We start from the raw sequence: 17,940 nt of genomic DNA, 5'->3' as shown, positions 1-17,940 counted from the left end.
AGTAATCGAAATTTTATGTGTCGATATCTAAAATAAATGGTCAATGTCAGAAATTGATAGTTTTTTTCTATATTCAGTTGCTGGAACAGTTAGAGGACAATTTGCAAAAAAAAAATTGTACATTTAAAAAGTTATAACCCTTTAATGGAAATAGCAGACGTAACGTCACATAATTCCAATAAAACCTGCACATAATGCTTTGAGACTACTCTGTATAACCAACAAACGTTACGGCAAAACATAAGCATATATGATAAACCACATCCATAAATATAACTATAAAAATATATGTATAGATATTCTATTGGTCATAAAATTACGCGTATAAGAAATGAGTATTATCTTACCTATTAATCTCACTTGGACACTATTCGGTATAGCGACCTCAGTGTTCGTTAAAACTGACACACATTCTTGCATTTCTTTGAAGTGCGACCCAGACAGTTAGCAGTTCTTTCATGTGCAATTCTCCCGAAACAGATGACCACAAGTTTTGTTTCCATTTTAAAAAATGGAAGAACTGCCATTCATTCGATTTAATCTTTACGTTTTGTGAACAATAAAGTCCCACGTGTCACTCCATCTTAACTTGAAAATGTCGGTGGCAGTGAGCGGGGTCATTCCATAGCTGAGAGCAGCAAACTTCTTGAAAACGTAAATGACGAAACCAATCCAGAAGACAATGCTCAACTTGAAAAGAGATAAAACTATCTTCCATTGTAAGTGAAATCTGCACATATAAAAGAAAGTTGTTTGTTTTAAATAATGTAACGGTTTTAGGTTAAGTGTTTTAGCTATAAAGACATTTGATGAACTGACCCAATTAAATAGAACAAGTGATCCATTGTTGCAGCAGTCAGCAGAATCTTAAAGACGAATGCCGGCAAGTAATGATGCAGGAACAATGTTCGCTCGACAAACATGAAAGGCAGAAAGTGCAGTAAATACCCGGCGAGGAAAACCTCACCAATATTCATAAAGCGTTTCCATTCTTCGTCAGAAATGTCGAAACACATTCTTCGTCGTCTTAGTAAGTAAAATATCAAAAGAAGTGTATAGACAATCACTGCGATCGTACCAGTATACCATACTGCCACATTTCCTAAAAGATGAACTTGTGCCTGGAAATAAGATCAAAATTCAATAATTAATTCACCTATTTGTCACTGATTTAAGTAAATTACGTATCACCCTAATGACGTTAAAAAGACAGGTTTGAAGGGAAAGTTTTCACGTGGCATAAATTTAAATGAGTTACCGATTTATGTGTAAAAGAATCATTAATTTTTGTAAAGTTTAGTTTCTTGTTATACCCTGCTTTATTAAATCGATATCTTACGTTGCTTTCATTGGACACCCAATAGGCAATGCCTCTGACCATAAAGGGCCATTCCAGAGGTCCACTGGAGTACATGTGGCTGTTTTGTCCTTCCTGTCCACTAAAGAACATTTTAATTTGCAACTCAATAAATTTCTCCCAAAAACTTAAAGTAGTCGCTCGTAGAGGAATCATCTCGGCACTGATTAATTCCCTTTCTCTTTGCTTTTGGTCCTCGCTCTTTGTGTACCTGTGCTCCTCTACATTCCACACAGCATCTGACTGTTCCACCAGCCTATCGGCAACAACTTCATGTTGATTGAAACCCCAATCAGGAAGTTGCCTTCCACTAAATTTTAAAGCATACATTGAATTCACATGAATCAGTCGCACTTGGCTGCGGATGGCATGCCACACGTCACCAGATTGTTCCTTATTCACAATCTCTACTCTCCAGAGATTCTGTGCAGGCATGGATACATTGTAGTCGATGTAGCATGAAACCTCTTGACTTTGTGGCGTCATTGGAGCTGCCACGTCGTGAGAGTTCAAAGCCCGGCTAGTTATGCCGTGAACCAATTGAATTATTTGACCATGGCGGATCGGTTTATTCGGCTTAGTTACTACTAGATCGGTTGTGTCGGGTCTTTTAACGATCCACCAATTATTTACGTCTTTAAAAGAATAGCATGTCACTTGTTGTTGGTGTGAACTGCCACGACCATCCGGATATCGCAGAGGGTAAATGTGAGTATGGCTGTGTAACCAACAGGCTCTGCCAAAGGTATGTCGGAGGGTAATTTGGGAACCATGCGTAACCTCCAGTGGTTGACCCTTTGTTATACTGGCAAGCCCTCCATCTAGACTTGCTTGAAAGGCACTCGTCAACACTGAATCGTGAGGTCCAGCTTTTGTTAATGTAGATAAATGTATGTAGAAAACTCCTAAATATACAGCACTCGTAGCAAAGATGATTACAAAAACCCTTGCAAGAAGTTGTCCCCAAAGAACTGTCCGGGTTAAGTACTTCCTTGGTATGAGATTCCAATAGTCCCGTGTGATTAAAAATAATGCAAGCATCAGTGAATAAAACCCAACGTACTTCACGCTGAAAATATATTTATCACGTCAAATTAAAACTTTTTGACTGAAATTTACTGTACATTGGTATTTTTGTAATCTAATGAAATATACTAATACCAACAATGATTTAATACCCGACCTGGGAAATGTCTGTCTTACCATAAAGCACATGTCAAATTTATTATTCCTAGAGACAACCATATCCACCAAGAGGGTGTCGTCCACCGATCCATAATTTTTCTGAACTTCATGATACAAAGTAATCCAAACAATGAGAACTGTATTAAGATGCTTTCCATCAAGATAAATCTTGACTGAGTCAAGAAAGCATTATCTAAAATGAATTAAAAAAGATTTAATTACATTTGTACCCTTTACATTGTCATTGCTACAAATATGTAAGAAGATAAGTTACCAAATAATAGCAATGATCCTGCAATTGCAGCACTCCACTGTCTTAAGCCTACTTCGAGTGCTAAATGATATGCCGTTGGAAGTGCTAAACTTCCACACAATGCTGGTACTAATCTTAATGCAAACAGAGGTACATCCTCCCCAAAAGGACTTCCAATTCTATCAAATTTAAATTGTCCATCAAATCCTGCCAAATACGCAGCCGCAGAAACAAGCTGCTTTCCCAATGGAGGATGCGAATCAAAGAAGAATGTTCTCACCATGTATAAACCAACATACTTGCCATAATGTAATTCATCAAAACTGTAAAAAAACCCATACACTGTACAACCTTGTGATATTAAATAATATATATATTGCTTTAGTATTCCTATTATTCCAAACCAACGTACACTATGCTGTGAGGCTCTTCTAATCTATATAGTCTTGTAGCAAGACCTGCCAGTAAGAGAATCATTGCAACAAGGTCAATCTCTAAATTAATCCTAATTTTTGTCGGAGCTACCTTGGAAGGTTTCGACTCGGCAAGCTTTTCAATCAACGTCCCCGATACGGATTCTCCAGCTCCCTATAAAAACCGATTAGAAATGTTGATATATGATCTTTAATTTCTGATCACTTTTAAAATCACTTATCTGCTATTCATAAATGATTCCCTTATTTATACAGTCATAAAAATTACATATATATTACTCTCATTATTTTTCAAATAACATCCTTGTGACGTGGGATATTTTTGTTGTGCCTACCTCATCTCGAGGAATCTTCTGTGAAGCTTCGTCATCTTCAAACTTAGCGCTGAGTTTTGTACGCAAGGATGATTTTGTACCGTCCAATGTTTTCGTTTTTCTACGTCGAACTTCCATCCTTAAAACCGGTGGTAGTATCGTCACCTTCGAATTATCAAGCATCTATGAAAGGGGGCATTCTATGCACAATCCTGTTCAGCTTGCATTTTTACTGCTTTTCAAAGGTTTCAAAGTGTGAAATTTGAATCCAATTCTTGTTAATAGATAATAGATGTTTTTTGGGAAGAAGTTGCAACCACTGACCGTTTATACTTATTCGGCATTCGCTTAGGTAAACGTGTATGAACGTGTATAACCTCCTCAACCTAACCTGACCTATTGGCATCTCCTGTAACGGTACTTGTCGCAGTGTTGACGCCGAAAATCTTAGAATTCATTGACCTCTCAACACCGACATTCCTTTCTGCTTGCTTCTCTAGTTCCCTGAAGCGGTACAAAATTTGTACGTTGCTCATTAATTGCGTGTCTCACTTGATGCGAACGAAACAGTGCAGCGGAAATATTGTTGCGAAACCGAGGGGTTAAGAATGTAATTTTAAATGTAAACTGTTGTTTCAAATCGTAATTCTCGAATTTGCAGTTTGTTGATCAATTTAAATACACTCTGAATTGTTGGGAGAGATCGTGTAACCTAAATGTTAGTTGAAAGCCTTCGATATGAATAAAGAAAGTGTGGAGTGTCCAATTTGCTGCAAAGGATTTTCCTTGTCAGAGATTGAATCACACGTCAGTAGGTGCCTCTTCTTGAATGATTCCTCTACAAAGGAATTCAAAGAGTCTCTGAAGCGATTGACTTCTAATTCCATGGGAGGATGTCCCAGCAAAATGCCCAGCCCATCTTCAACCAAGAGTCCTTCTATAAAGAGAGTTAAGAATCGAGGGACCAATGGAGGAAAAAGTAATAGTAAAACTTGTACTACTCCTTGCATAGATACACACCGACAACTCACGTCAGATTATGTTCCTTGCAACGTATGTACACTTTGTTTATTTTAACTACTTCAATTTTTTTTTATTAAATGTCACGGTTTGTGTATGTACAGCTGTGAATGCCTAAAATATTTTCAGGAACCCAATCAAATGAAATTAGTCAAAATGGTGCCCCTTGCAGAAAGAATGAGGCCCACGACATTACAAAGATATGTAGGACAGGAACATATCCTCGGTCCTAGAAGTGTATTATTCCAATTATTAGAGAAAGCTGAAATTCCTAATATTATTTTGTGGGGTCCTCCAGGATGTGGAAAAGTATATAGAACTTGACTGAAAACTAAAATACATCAAACATTCTTTCATTTTCTTTTTCATGAATGAACGGATAAACTGTTTTTTACAGACCTCATTGGCAAATGTAATAGCAAATATATGCAAGCAAACACCAAAAAGTAAGCAACGTTATGTGAAACTATCGGCGGCGATGTCAGGTGTGAGTGACGTTAAAGAAGCAATTAATATTGCAACGAATGAACTTAAATTTGGTAGACGAACAGTGATGTTTATGGACGAAATCCATCGTTTTAATAAACTTCAGCAAGATATATTCCTGCCCCATGTTGAAGCGGGGACAATCACTTTAATCGGAGCTACTACAGAAAATCCATCTTTCAGTCTAAATTCTGCCCTTCTGAGTCGTTGTCGCGTAATTGTACTTGAAAAACTAACAACACCTAATTTGATCTCAATTTTGAAACACGCTGTATCTTCTCTTGAAGGAATGATTCATTTGCCTTCAAATTCAAACAGTGTCGTAACAAAGGAAGGTTCTGCTTTGGAACAATCCAATATCATTGCAGATGTACCAACATTTGTAATAGATGATGCAACTATACAGTGGTTAGCAGAAACCTGTGATGGAGATGCGCGAATTGCTCTCGGTGGCTTAGAGTTAGCGGTGCAATCGAAAGTGCCAGACAAAATTGAATCTGTCAAAGAAGGTCCAGGATTAATTACATTAGAAGATGTCCAGGAAAGTCTCAAAAAGACGCATATGCTGTACGACAAGAAAGGAGATCAGCATTATGATATGATTTCTGCTCTACATAAATCTGTGAGAGCCAGTGATGACAATGCAGCCCTGTACTGGTTGACAAGGATGATATCCGGTGGAGAAGACCCGGTATACATTGCACGGCGGATGGTAAGGATGGCCTGCGAAGACATTGGTCTGGAGGATCCAAAAGCTTTAGGTGTGCATAAATTAATTGAAAGATAAATGTTCTTGATTATACAATACGACGAGAAGCGATTCGAAAAATAAAAGATATATTGGATTTTTTAACCAATTAAATAAATAATGTTTTCAACTTTAGATTCAGTGCTGTTACATTTCAACTGATTGAATTCATTAATTTATATTAAATGCCTCCGCTTAATTTATAATGCCCATCATTAATAACAGTATCCATCAGTGGATTGCATTGTTTTTTTCTTTTCCAGGAGTTGCAGTACACACTATGCATGCCTGTAAAATGATTGGCATGCCAGACTGTGATGTACTTTTAGCACAATGCGCTACATACTTGGCTCGGGCCCCTAAATCTCGGCTTATGGAGGATGCACTTCGAGCAGCCCAAAGGCTCATAGAGAACCATAAAGGTCCACAGCCTGTGGTACCGTTACCTCTAAGAAATGCTCCAACAAAACTTATGGGACAGTTGGGTAAGTGATGAAGTGTCTCACGAGTTTGAATCAATTTACCCGAATACATGTGCAATCCTTTTGTATCCATATAACTATTTTTATTTATAATTAATGCTTTAGGATATGGGAAAGGCTACAATACATTGCAGAAAGATAAATCTGGCTTCAATTACCTACCGGAAGATTTGGAAGAAGTCGACTTCTTCCAGGCTTATACTTCATTTAACGGGAATTAAAATGATCCTCACGCTGCAGATATTACCAGTGATAAAGATTTTAAATACACATGATAATTTATATTTTATTAACCTGACATTTAACTTGTACGTTGATTTTTTCATGCTATTCAATTATATGATGCGGTTTCAAATTTAAAAAAAAAAAGATCAGCATAATTTAAAAAGAACTGTCGCGACATAAATTTCTTCTTAATACATCTTTAGCAGTTTCACAATCCATAAGGAAAATTGTGATACTAATGTTGATTTTTTATTTCATTATTATAATACATTAAAAATATTACTTAGATTGTGAAGTATTGCATTATTTTAAAAAACGGTACAAAGAAAATAACAAATGCTGTGAATTAACGGGTAAACCATCAGCTTTTTTATTTTAAACAGAATATTAATTTTTTCCTTCCTCTGCCGAATCTTTGTTTCGCTTTTGGCAAATACACGAGTGGACTGCTCGACAAAACGCTTTTCTTATCAAAGTAGTAAATCGAGTTCTTTTTGGTTTTTTAAATTTAGCCAAATATTTTTGGTTTTTGGAGCTGCAACAATTATCGGCGATAATTTCTTCAACTTCTTCTGTCGCGAGAAGTAGTACCTGTGGTCTTGATGTATCGTTCGACTTTCGGTTGAAAAGTATCCGAGTATTGTTACTCTTCTTTGTATCAGCACAAGTCCCAATTAGTGTCTCATTTTTGTCAGGGGTAATTTTTACTTTCTGGACTCCTGTCTGAACATTTTTTGAATGTTTGCTTACAGTAGCGAAGGAGATTAGGGATAATCTTGGCTTGTTTCTGTTAATGTTGGAGGTATCAATAATGGAGTCCGAACTTGTTACAAACAATGAGTCCATTATATCCCAAGAAGATAAAGAAACTAGGTGATCTTCTTTTGCTAATGGAGTCTCACTACACGGGACCAAAGTTACCAAATTGACCATTGACGAAGACTCCGTAAGATGAAATCCATCTCCAAGAATACCTTTTTGAAAGTATGCAAATTTATGGATTTATATTAAGTATGTTTTAATGATAGTTCTAAAGCAGTTGAACCCTAGTTGTAAGTGGACCAGGGATGAACCTTGGGAGCCGTTACTTTAAATGTAGTTATAAATGTAAATGTAAATCACAATTGGTCGAAACCTTCGCATGCCTCTGTAGACCTATAGCCAGCTTTGGAGTTCTTTTGCAGCCGAACAATTGTGATGTCCGAATCACTGGGATATGGTGACAGTTCTGGATTCCCATGGTGAGCGTGTTTACGAAACATTAAGGTACACAGTTCACTGTCACTTTTGCTTTTGACAACCATAGTTGACACTGATTTAGTTATGAAGGTGCTTTGCTTCATCGCCAAAACAGGGAGATTTTGTTGTAATCTTGTGTATGTTCTCCATTGGTCCACCTTGAATCGAGAACTATTGCAATTGTATCTACCTCTTGCCTTTTTTTCAATGATAACATCTTCGATATCCCGAAAAGGGACTATTTCGTGCATACTGAAACTTTATTCTCTCTGAAGGTAGAGTGGAGTTATTTTTTATTCCCGAGAAAACAACCAAACAACTGGATAGCAACAACAATAGAATGCTGGTATCCCATTACACTTTTTGACAATTACATAATTCGGTAATAAAACAGAAAACAATTTTTAATTAATGCTATACAACATGATCGTTCATTGTCGTTTCAATTACATCTTTGCTTTTCATGACGAAACATTTAGATTCATCTATAATTAAATATCCCATATGAAAGTAATAGCGTAACCCAATCATAAACGGTAAATACAGAGGTGAGATGAGAGATTGCTCACGGGCTAGGCAGCGCGATCGCGTTCTGTGTTGTCCTCGGTGGAGCATGCGGGAGGCTCACGCATTTGCCCCCAATTTCAGCCGGTTTTCGGGGCGCCTAGTCCCCGGTGAATTTTTTCCACGTCTGCGACTACAGTAGCTCGACAGGGAAGGTTGTCTCATGAAATTTTCCCACCAGAAATGTCTTGCGCCGTCACTGAGGGATAACAGGTGACAAGTACGTTAGCCGCCCGCACCAATCACCAGGGGGCAGCATAAAACGCGATCGCGCAACCTTGTCCGTGAGCAATCTCCCAACTCATCTCTGGTATGTATGTACTCCGTGTACTCTCGTGATGTCTGGTGACGTCCACGGGATATCCTACCTAATCCTGCCGAACCTGGCCGAACCGCAATCACCGTAATTAATGAAACGGTGCACGTGGACGGACCACTAACCGCAGAGGCCGACGAAAATTTGGAATACCCCGATAACGGCGATACACACCAAACTGCAGCTGATTCTTGATTGCCATTTCGAATGATTTCGAAGCAGTCCAGGTGGAATGTTGACTTGTTTTTTTCGTACGCGAGATGCGGTTACTCACAACCTTTTCGAATGGAAGCCCCGTTCTAGAAATATTTCCTCGCGATCGTGTCGCGAGGTGTGTCGGTGGGTTACACCGTAAACCGCCATCCAATCCATTTTATGGGTTCCGCGTCGGAGGCCCAATTGATCCAAGTTAGCTTGCAATTGCTCGCGATTCTACTGGTTAGCTGCGTGAACGTGCCAGACCTTGCCACCTCTCTCCTCGAGCTTACCCCTCCGCGCGGCCGAACCGTCGCGGTAAGACCACGTCAGTTTTTGCGGTGATTGGCGAATCGATCGCTCGAGATTTTGAACGGGAGCCCGCTCTAAAGACGTGTCAGCCGGTACCAGGGAACTCCGGATTACATTGGACCGTGGAAACTCGCGCCAGATAATATCCTGTCGTAACCACGTAACCACGTAGCCTGCCGTTACCGGGACGTTTTCCGGGATTCCAGAATACAGCGAGTACGTTCAAACTGGCAGCAGATTTCATCCAAGCATGTAATCATGTACCATGATGTACCGAATTCAATGACACTTTGTAATACAATTGTTCGAATGGCAACAGCTGTGAGATGTGCAGCAAGTTATGATTCTACGCCAAGACCATGGTACGTCGGAAAGCGATACTAAAGAGTTTAGCTCGAACGGGGACTTTTCAGGGCAGTACCGAGGCGAGATATGATCGGCTGCTTAAATCATTGCGATGCAACTTTTGGACCAATGCTGCTGGTTTGACGGGTGTGCTATTACTCAGATTGTATCAAAATTAAGAAGTTATGGAAATATCCGTGATCTTTGTCGATGAAATACAGGAAGGTCTAATTGTATCGATAAAGCAACGGTTTACTAGGCTACCATGAGACAGCTCTGGAAAAGATGAGGCTGGCCTTGTCGTGTGTTTATTGGATCCTTCTGCTTGTCTCCGTGATTTCCAGGTATAGCGGTGACTTTTTGGGCAATCTTAAAAAATGGTTCGACTCTACGATACTTTGCTCAAAACGTAATAGTACGCAAAACTTTTCTTTTCAGTGGTCTCTTGTTCTTAATAGTTGCCTCGGAAGGAACTCAGTCTTTGGAACCAAGCGACGTCGATGTCGACGATAAGAATTTTCGATCGTATGAAAATGTATCGAGCGAAAATGTTGGAACGTATATTCGCCCACTGGCGGAGAAAACACCTAAAGCGAAAGGCGATAGAACAGAAACATCCTACCAGGATATCGTTACGGTATTTACTAGGAAATTTTGTTTATCTATTCCAAAAGAAATCTGAAAAAATTGTTGAACCAATTCAACATCTAAACTCAATATCGAACGTAATTCTATGCACTGGTTGAAGTCACCGTAAAGTAAAATAACTATTTTTTAATTGTCTGTTTTCCTTTCAAAGAAGGCTTCGTCTATCGTCTTTGAGAAAGTCTCATCGGTGTCGGCAAGCTTTGAACTTGGATCGGAAGACAAGACGCACGCAAACCCAGAGGTTGTGGAAATTCTGTCCGAAGGTTTGACGCAGCAGCCAAATCTCTCGGAAGGGTAAGTTGGAACATTTTTTAGTATTCTATGGATTTTTTTCTTTCCGAAACAAGACCGAGGGAAAGTTTAAGGAGACGAAACGATCCAAAAACAAACTTCACAGTGCGTAAAATGAAAATACAGAGAATGTTAAATTTATAACTTTCTTTCGATCGATTAGAGGTTCTCAAAGTTGGACATTGGTTTCAACTTTAAGAAAGTGCAACGTAAAGATACTCTTCGTTATCGAACGATCCTGTATTGCGCAAGGCGGAAGCCCCACTGAGTGTTTGAGTGCATTTAATCCAACAGCTGGGAGATTTAAGATGGGGGCTCCCAGACCGGGCGACCTTCCAAAAGAAATTAACCTTGGAATCTCCTTAAACCACCAATATTCCGGATCTTCCTCGGAAGAGTAAATCACGAGCAAGCGGAAATTCGAGAAATCGATTGGACTCGAGTGTTGCTTTAGCCGAAGCTTTTCTCCACTTTCCGATCTCTTTCTTCCTTTGGCGTTCCTCGACCAATCGATCGACACGGGCCGATGTCTCGGGCACTTCACTCGATGATTCAATAAGAAATCGTACATAGATGCCTGAAATTACTTGGTAACAACACGTCTCCTTAAATATTTTGAAAACATTATAAGAAAAGGAGAGTAAGAATTCTTTGACACTCAACAAATGATTCGCTGTTATTTGAAGATACTTTTATGACTAAATCTTTATTTATTTCTTGGTCTTCGGTTTCTTTTAAACTTTTTATAAAGCGCAATCCTAGACTACTTATTCGAATAGGACGGTGAAGTCGGACTCGAAATCGCGAATTTCATTATTCATGGGTCATCATCGTTTGAGTTTTCCGATTGACTTTAAAGCGGTTCAAATGTTCAAATTACATACACTCGATGACTTTCTTTTTTTGGATGGGTAAATCTTGCCCGTACTTCACTTGTACTTCGCTACATAATAGCCATCGAAAACGAAAGCTACCGTTGCCAGAATTCCGAGGACTCCGCTGGCGACCATCTGGTCGAGGTATCGCTGTAAATACCGGGAAATCATGTTGCCTTGGAAGTTGTTCCAGTCGTGGATTAATATCAGTCCAGCCGTGAAAGAGAGAATCGCTCCCAATCCAGAGAACATGATCGACTGGAAAAAAGTGCCGACGAATTAAGGTTAATGCCTTTTTTTTCCCCTCTCCATATTTTGGCGTTCAATCAATTATTTCTCCAAGATCTGAAAATCCTGCGGTCATTTACAAGTCGTTTCGTCGTACCACGCAAAAGACGGAAGTGACGGTTTTCAAATTATCAGGAGAAATTATCCAGGTTTAAGGGGCCGGGGGAAAGATTTTGGCTCGTTCGACCCATTCGAAGCCGGAACTATATTTTCTATCACCGGCTTCGAATGGGCGAATGAAGTTGGAGAAGATGACGAAGAGAAGTACGTACCGCTTTTTTGGGCCACCGATCGCCCAACAGGCGGGAGATTACGGCGACGGCGTTTATCAATACGTAGCTGCAAAAGGATACGTAAATAATGGCGGCGCGATTCCGATCGGGTTGCATCCGATCGTTGAAGGGATCCACAACGAGGCCGAGCGCAATGGCACAAAGTATCTGCGAGAGATCGAATCGTTCGGTTCTAGTTGGAAGAAGAAGAAGGCACTCCCTCCCGGACGACTCGGGGCGAGAGAAGTAGTCGCGCTTACCAGCTCGACGATCTTGCAGAGAAACGACGCGTCTTTGAGAGCCCCCTCGAATCGTCCAGAGGACGAGCTCCTGTCGCTTTCCTCGGCCATTCTTCCTTCCGTGTTCCGGGCCTTTATTCCGCTTTTCGATACCACGAGGGACCCGACCCTCGGTTTTCTCCGCAAAGGACGGCGAGGAACGGCGACGGCAAGCCGAGTCGCGGTCCCACCCGGGCTCCGTTCATCGCCTCGCTAAGTGTCGCAAAGTGTCGCAAAGTGTACTCAATTCGGCCCCGACCCACGCCTCCGCTTGTCCGTTTTACGTTTACTCGTCCCCGAGATCTTTCCCTCGGCCTCCGGGTCATCTCGCGAATTCACTTGTCCTCGATTGCCTAGGTTCTCCTACGCGATCGAGCGGACGGAAAAGACCTTTTGCATCTTTCAGAGTCTCGCGGACCGGAGGGCAGGCCGGCGCGTTGACCCTGGCGGACACGGAACTGCGGAGCCTGGCCGAGGCGGGGTCGAAGGCCGGACCGTCCCCGAACCTGACCTACGATCGCCGAAGCGTCCAGGAAGAGTCCAACGCTACGACCGAGGAGCGAGCCGAGGAGCGAGCCGAGGAGGTGCTGGTGGTGCGAGCGGAGCAGAAGACGGGGACGCGCGGCTCCTCCGGAGGACCGTTCTCGATGCCGGGCCCGCCGGTCGTCGACGACCACGAGGAGGAGGAGGAGGAGGAGGAGGAGGAGACGGCATCGGACGTCGGGGCGGGGCCCGCGACACCGACGCCTCCGGAGCTGGACGAGGGGACCGCGAGGTCGAGGCTGGCTAACGGCCCCGGAGACGACGGAGCCCCGGTTATTCTCGACGGCTTCGTCCCCTCGGGACTCGCGGATCCTCACGAGGACATTCCCTCCTTTAGCGAGTGGGCTCAGAAGAGGCTCGAGGAGGCCGAGAAGAAGAAGGGTAAGGTTCGAAGCGTAGAAACAAAGAGGCAACGTCGGTTCTCGGTCCGAGCGATTCTTTTTCTCTAACAGCGCACCCGAACGCCTCGGCGCAGAATCCCGGCTCCGGGCCGGGTCGATCGTCGACCCGTTCCTCCGGGAAGTCCTCGGGTCGATCGGCTGGTCGATCGACCAGCGGCGCCAAGAAGGTCCGCTCCAAGAATTACGCCTCGCCGGATTGCGGAGCCAAGATCGTGGCCGTTAATCCCGAAGCGCGCAGTGCTCGGAGCGTCCTGGCCTCGACGAGGGACGAATACATGCTCAACACCTGTACCACCCGGATTTGGTTCGTCGTCGAACTCTGCGAAGCCATCCAGGCCAAGAAGATCGAGTTGGCCAACTTCGAGCTGTTCAGTTCCTCGCCCAGAGATTTCTCCGTCTACGTGAGCGACAGGTTCCCTACGAGGGACTGGTCCCCCGTTGGTCAGTTCACGGCCCGGGACGAGCGGGACATTCAGAGTTTCGGCCTGCAGCCTCATCTCTTCGGTAAGTTTCCTTTAGCGCTTCGCTCCTTATACTCTCCACGTCACGAGCCGTAAGCGTCGACCGTAACGCGCACGGAGATCCGGAGTAATCCGATCGCTTTACAGGAAAGTTCATGAAGGTGGAAATGCATTCCCACTACGGTGAGGAGCATTTCTGCCCGGTCTCGCTGTTCAGGGCCTACGGAACCAGTGAATTCGAGGTTCTCGAGACGGAAACCGAGAACCAGGTACAGGAAAGTCGTCGAGACGGCGAGATCGGCGAGGAGAATGGTGGCGACGAGAACGACGACGACGACGAGGACGAAGACGACGAAGACGAAGAGGTCTTGGAAGCGGAAAGTGGCGAGCCACCTAGAAATCTCTTTGGAAGTGCCAGGGACGCGGTTCTCAGTATAGTCAAAAAGGCTGCCGAGGTTCTGGTCAAATCCAACGGACCACGGTTCGGTAACCTGACCATGGAGCAGCGAAAGAATCTGGAAAACGAGGTGCGGAAGGACGATGCCTCCAACGGCTGCGTCACGCCGAGGTACGGATCGAGTTTGATTCAACTCGAACGAATTCATTGGCCCCGCATGGAAAGATATTTCGTTCGTTAGAATTTTACTTAGGGCAATTCATTTTCTCTTGGACGACGTAGCCTGACGGTTGTAGCTATTTATATTTTTTGTTACTTTAGGTACAATCTTGTGTGCAACGATTGCTCAGAGGAGCGATTTTCCAAAGTCTTCCGACTGATTAGCTGTGCCGACATGTACCTAAACTCGTTGCTGAAGATCGGCTTCGTCGAAAGTACCCTCCGAGAGACGGGCCTCTGCTCGCCTCACGGATTCGACTTTTCTTCCGAACTGGAACGACAGCCGGAAGGCACTCGGGATGACTCTACGAAAGCTCTTCGCTCGAATTTCTTCAAATCTTTGTTCGCTCCTGAATACGTCATCGCTCTTTGCAACGTTTTCGCTAGTAACGGTAGCAGGCTCGCTCTGAACTCGAGCCACCAGGTGCTTTCCGAGGAATCGGAGAGCTCGGTGGACGAGAACACGGTGGCGGCACCGCGAGCCGTCGAGATTCATCCCTCGACGACGTTCGATGCCAGGGACACCGATGCCGCAACCGCGACGTCGTCAACGACGTCTACGTCCGACATCAAATCGTCCTTGGAATCCACCACAACGGTTTCTTTGGACACGTCCACTACGATCGCAGATTGTAAGTCCACAGGTATTATTATTATTCGTTTTGCCGATATAACGATGAAGTAAGACGATTGAACCACTAAATTAGCGAGTAGTACTAGCAGGAGCGAAAGAGTAAATCCTTTCTCGTTTCAACGATACAGGCTCTTCCCGAGGAAGTACGAGTTCTCGGGAAGGAGCGACCGCTTCCGTCGGGTCCATACCCGGCAAACGAGGCATTCGAGCTCCCGAACACGAGTCTTCGACGAGTTCGAGTTCCACCGAGGCGGTTGTACCCACCGAAACCTTAGTCTCCCGTCCCGGGTATACGAAGACCTTGAACAGAGACGATCTGAAAACGGAGTCAAGGGCATCGATCGCGGAGCCTGTCAAGGAACTCCCCGAGGAGAGCGTGCAGTGCGAAGCTCCGACCACGCCGGCTCCCTCGGCTTCGAGGAGTGTTGACAACTTTGAAAGAGTCGACGTCCCCGATATGCCGGTCGATGCGACGCCGCGATCGACGATCTCGCCTACCTTGACTCGACAGCTGGAACTCCAGGAACCCAGAGAAGCGCCGTTTGTCGAGGCGGACGACAAAGGCGATTCGCTCGACGTTCATTCGCGCCTTCGCCTCGACCCCACGACGGAGATCACTGCCAAGAGCAAGTCCGAGGCAACCTGTCAAGAATCGAAAGTTTTGCAAGAGCAACTTAATCTGGATACTCTCTTGTCCGACCTTAAGGAACTCGAAGGCGATCAGGGTTCTCTTCAAAGTAATCAGGCCCAGAATCCATCATCCGCAGCTGCACCCACCGCTAGTTCAACGCCGCAGCAGAAGGAGTCGGTATTCTTGAGATTGTCCAATAGAATCAAGGTCAGTGTAAGATGAGTATAACTATCTATCTTTTATTGGATACCGAGCATTTTTCGCGCGGGTCAAAATATTTATTAGTTAAGATCCGAGATATACCAGAGAGAACTATAATTCCAGGCTCTCGAGAGGAACATGTCATTGAGCGGACAGTACCTAGAGGAGCTGAGTCGGCGTTACAAGAAACAGGTAGAGGAGATGCAACGGTCCTTGGAACGAGCGGTGGCGTCAATGAACGAGGAGTCCCGCAGAAGCGAGGAGCGGGAGAGCAGGCAGCTGGAGGAAATTGCGACGCTCAAGGGAGAGATCGCGAGCCTTTCGGAGGCCTTGCAGGAGTTTCTTTGCGATCGAGAGAGCTGGCGCAGCCGATTCGGGGCGATCTTCCAACACGCGGTGTTCGCGTGTCTGGAAATCGCGATCGTTCTGTCGATTCTCACCTACAGGCGACGTTCGTCGAACCACCCGGAACGGGTCACGACAACGTTACAAGTGCGCCCAATTCGAAGGCATAGCGCCGAAGTGTCGACCAATCCGAAGAAGACCAAACGGCGGCGGTCCAGTGACGTTCCTTCGGGCAGCGTCGAACCCGCCTATCGGGGACACGCGGCGGAGCACCGACCAGCGGGAAGCCAAGAGGGCAAGAAGAGACGCAAGAGAAAACGCGAATCGACGAGTCTCGTTCCAGCGACCACGGCCGAAAGACTCGGGACCTCCGGTTCGGTCGACCCGCCCGCGAGGAGAGTCTCCTCCCCGGACGCGCCGAACTTTTACGGATGCGGATCCTCGGCGGGGCGGACGGACGCTGCGAAGCCCGGAGAGGAGGTCAACGGGCCAACCTCGTGCTCCTCCTCCAACTCGGAGAAAGAGACTGGCGGATGGCGGAACCTACCCGGAGGCAAGGTGAGCTCGCTGTCAACGATCGGGACCGCTCTCGCCTCGAGGAGCAAGAGGCCCTTCTCCGGAGCCTCGAGATCGGACAACTTCGATTCCTCGGGTAGACGGGACGCCGCGGCCACGGTGGTCGGGGCGAACGGTACGAACGCGAGGTGCGTCGCCGGGGAGGAGAGCGACGGTGCCACGCCGGTTACCGGAAAGAAGGAAAAAAAGACCACAGGGTTTAGGAAAATGGTGAGGAAACTTTTCTGATTGGAGTTACGGAAGGGTGCTCGTGCCGAAACCTTGATACTTAGGAGCGAACGCTAGAAACGCAACGAGCCAAGGGGTTCTCGTAGAACGCTGACGTAGGTAACCTCTAGAGTCAAGGGCAAACGCTCGGCGCTATAGAAAGGAAGAAGCGGAGACCGAGAACTACCACGAGGCAACGACGAAGCTTCGGAGGACGGTAAGGGACCGAATCGGATCGCGGAGTTAACCGGTAAGAATGTTTTTTTTCATTCAAGCTGTGGATCGTCGAAACGATTCGAGAGCTCGGGGTAGGAAAGCATATAGAATGCAGGCAAGCTTGTATTTCGAAGCTAAATACCGAAAGTCGCGAGTCTGGCAACTTTCCTCCCCGGTTTCAGGAGAAGCGGCCGAAGAGTTGAGTCCGTTTCCTCGGGAGCCTGACTGACCCGAATAAGAAAATGGATGCCTACTTTCTTGGAACGTTTTGCGAGCTCGATGAAACCTAAGGATTGGGCTTTGGCCTTGCGACTTCGAGTGCCAAATCAGTGGTCTTTGAGTAAACGCGTAGAGACCGACGGACGTGGATGCCTTCCCTTCGTCCAGAGTACCAGGGTACGAAGGCAAGCGGTCGTGTTCGTCAGGGTACAAAGCTCGTTATCGTTATCGTTATCGTTAAAGCCTAACGTCTCGGGACAATTTCTGGATGAAAGGTAAACGGAAAGGCTTTAAACGAGAAACCGCGATACATATTGAAATCTTTGACGAAGCCTACAAACTTTGTGGAAAAGCGTTTAACGTATTAATTAGTCTCGGTGTAGTTAGAATATCAAATTAATTAAAATTGATCGATTCGAATTCCAATTGACGTATGACGTCCGATTTTTAGGGTTTTCGTTTGATCGTGTATCTCCGTGAGCGAGTGCATATACGTACGCGTGATCGTGTTTGCACGCGTGATGTGTCTCAATTGTTCACTTTATAAACGATATTTTTGTTGTGAAAAGAAATTTCCCAAGAGTTGAGTTGCGTCGCAAGCGTTTAGAAATGCCTCGTCTATTTAATGGCTCCTTTATATACCGGTACGTTGTGCACGGTCAAACGCATTTCTCACTTTTTGGGGGATTTCTTTACACAAGGAGACGATTCATTTTTTCTTTAAAGGTAGGAAGTTACGCCAATAATTATTGTCTTTCTTAAT

The 17,940-nt window shown here is 44.6% G+C and overlaps 4 protein-coding genes across 14 annotated transcripts; 2 read left to right on the top strand and 2 right to left on the bottom strand.

Moving 5' to 3' along the window:
* Nucleotides 1-122: 122 nt before the first annotated feature.
* On the bottom strand, nt 123-8,738 carry LOC105696227 (protein O-mannosyltransferase 1). Of its 7 annotated transcripts, none has more exons than XM_012418503.1 (9): nt 7,640-7,717; nt 3,868-4,047; nt 3,565-3,775; nt 3,208-3,383; nt 2,817-3,118; nt 2,561-2,735; nt 1,340-2,426; nt 820-1,121; nt 544-730 (listed from the first exon to the last, which is right to left on the bottom strand). In XM_012418503.1, the coding sequence occupies exons 3-9, from the start codon at nt 3,724-3,726 to the stop codon at nt 544-546; spliced, it is 2,391 nt and encodes a 796-aa protein (XP_012273926.1). In that variant the 5' UTR covers nt 3,727-3,775; nt 3,868-4,047; nt 7,640-7,717. The 7 variants fall into 7 exon arrangements, with proteins under 7 accessions (XP_012273925.1, XP_012273926.1, XP_012273927.1 ...); XM_012418504.1 differs by having other exon boundaries at nt 3,565-3,726; XM_012418506.1 differs by having other exon boundaries at nt 3,565-3,708.
* LOC105696230 (ATPase WRNIP1) lies at nt 4,039-6,648 on the top strand. The gene is made up of 5 exons (XM_012418517.2): nt 4,039-4,596; nt 4,693-4,872; nt 4,961-5,810; nt 6,061-6,282; nt 6,385-6,648. The coding sequence occupies exons 1-5, from the start codon at nt 4,282-4,284 to the stop codon at nt 6,498-6,500; spliced, it is 1,683 nt and encodes a 560-aa protein (XP_012273940.1). The 5' UTR covers nt 4,039-4,281; the 3' UTR covers nt 6,501-6,648.
* A 993-nt stretch (nt 8,739-9,731) lies between the features above and the next one.
* Nucleotides 9,732-17,597, top strand: LOC105696224 (SUN domain-containing ossification factor). Of its 5 annotated transcripts, none has more exons than XR_001103686.1 (10): nt 9,732-9,819; nt 9,914-10,112; nt 10,275-10,417; nt 12,534-13,051; nt 13,123-13,575; nt 13,680-14,100; nt 14,251-14,792; nt 14,911-15,620; nt 15,738-16,959; nt 17,141-17,597. XR_001103686.1 is itself a non-coding variant. In XM_012418492.1 (10 exons), the coding sequence occupies exons 1-10, from the start codon at nt 9,761-9,763 to the stop codon at nt 17,159-17,161; spliced, it is 4,071 nt and encodes a 1,356-aa protein (XP_012273915.1). In that variant the 5' UTR covers nt 9,732-9,760; the 3' UTR covers nt 17,162-17,597. The 5 variants fall into 5 exon arrangements, 3 of the variants coding, with proteins under 3 accessions (XP_012273915.1, XP_023290763.1, XP_012273913.1); XR_001103685.1 differs by having other exon boundaries at nt 15,738-16,992; XM_012418492.1 differs by having other exon boundaries at nt 10,278-10,417; nt 15,738-16,745.
* On the bottom strand, nt 10,726-12,315 carry LOC105696234. Its single transcript, XM_012418522.1, has 3 exons — nt 12,110-12,315; nt 11,850-12,017; nt 10,726-11,547 (listed from the first exon to the last, which is right to left on the bottom strand). Exons 1-3 carry the CDS (start codon nt 12,197-12,199, stop codon nt 11,344-11,346), a joined length of 462 nt encoding a protein of 153 aa, XP_012273945.1. The 5' UTR covers nt 12,200-12,315; the 3' UTR covers nt 10,726-11,343.
* Nucleotides 17,598-17,940: the final 343 nt, after the last annotated feature.

This window comes from Orussus abietinus, unplaced genomic scaffold, assembly GCF_000612105.2.
Source record: "Orussus abietinus isolate OABI.00-Male unplaced genomic scaffold, Oabi_2.0 scaffold34, whole genome shotgun sequence".
NCBI classification, from domain to species: domain Eukaryota; kingdom Metazoa; phylum Arthropoda; class Insecta; order Hymenoptera; family Orussidae; genus Orussus; species Orussus abietinus.
Note: the sequence above shows the minus strand (reverse complement) of the source record. Positions and strands in the feature narration are given on the sequence as shown.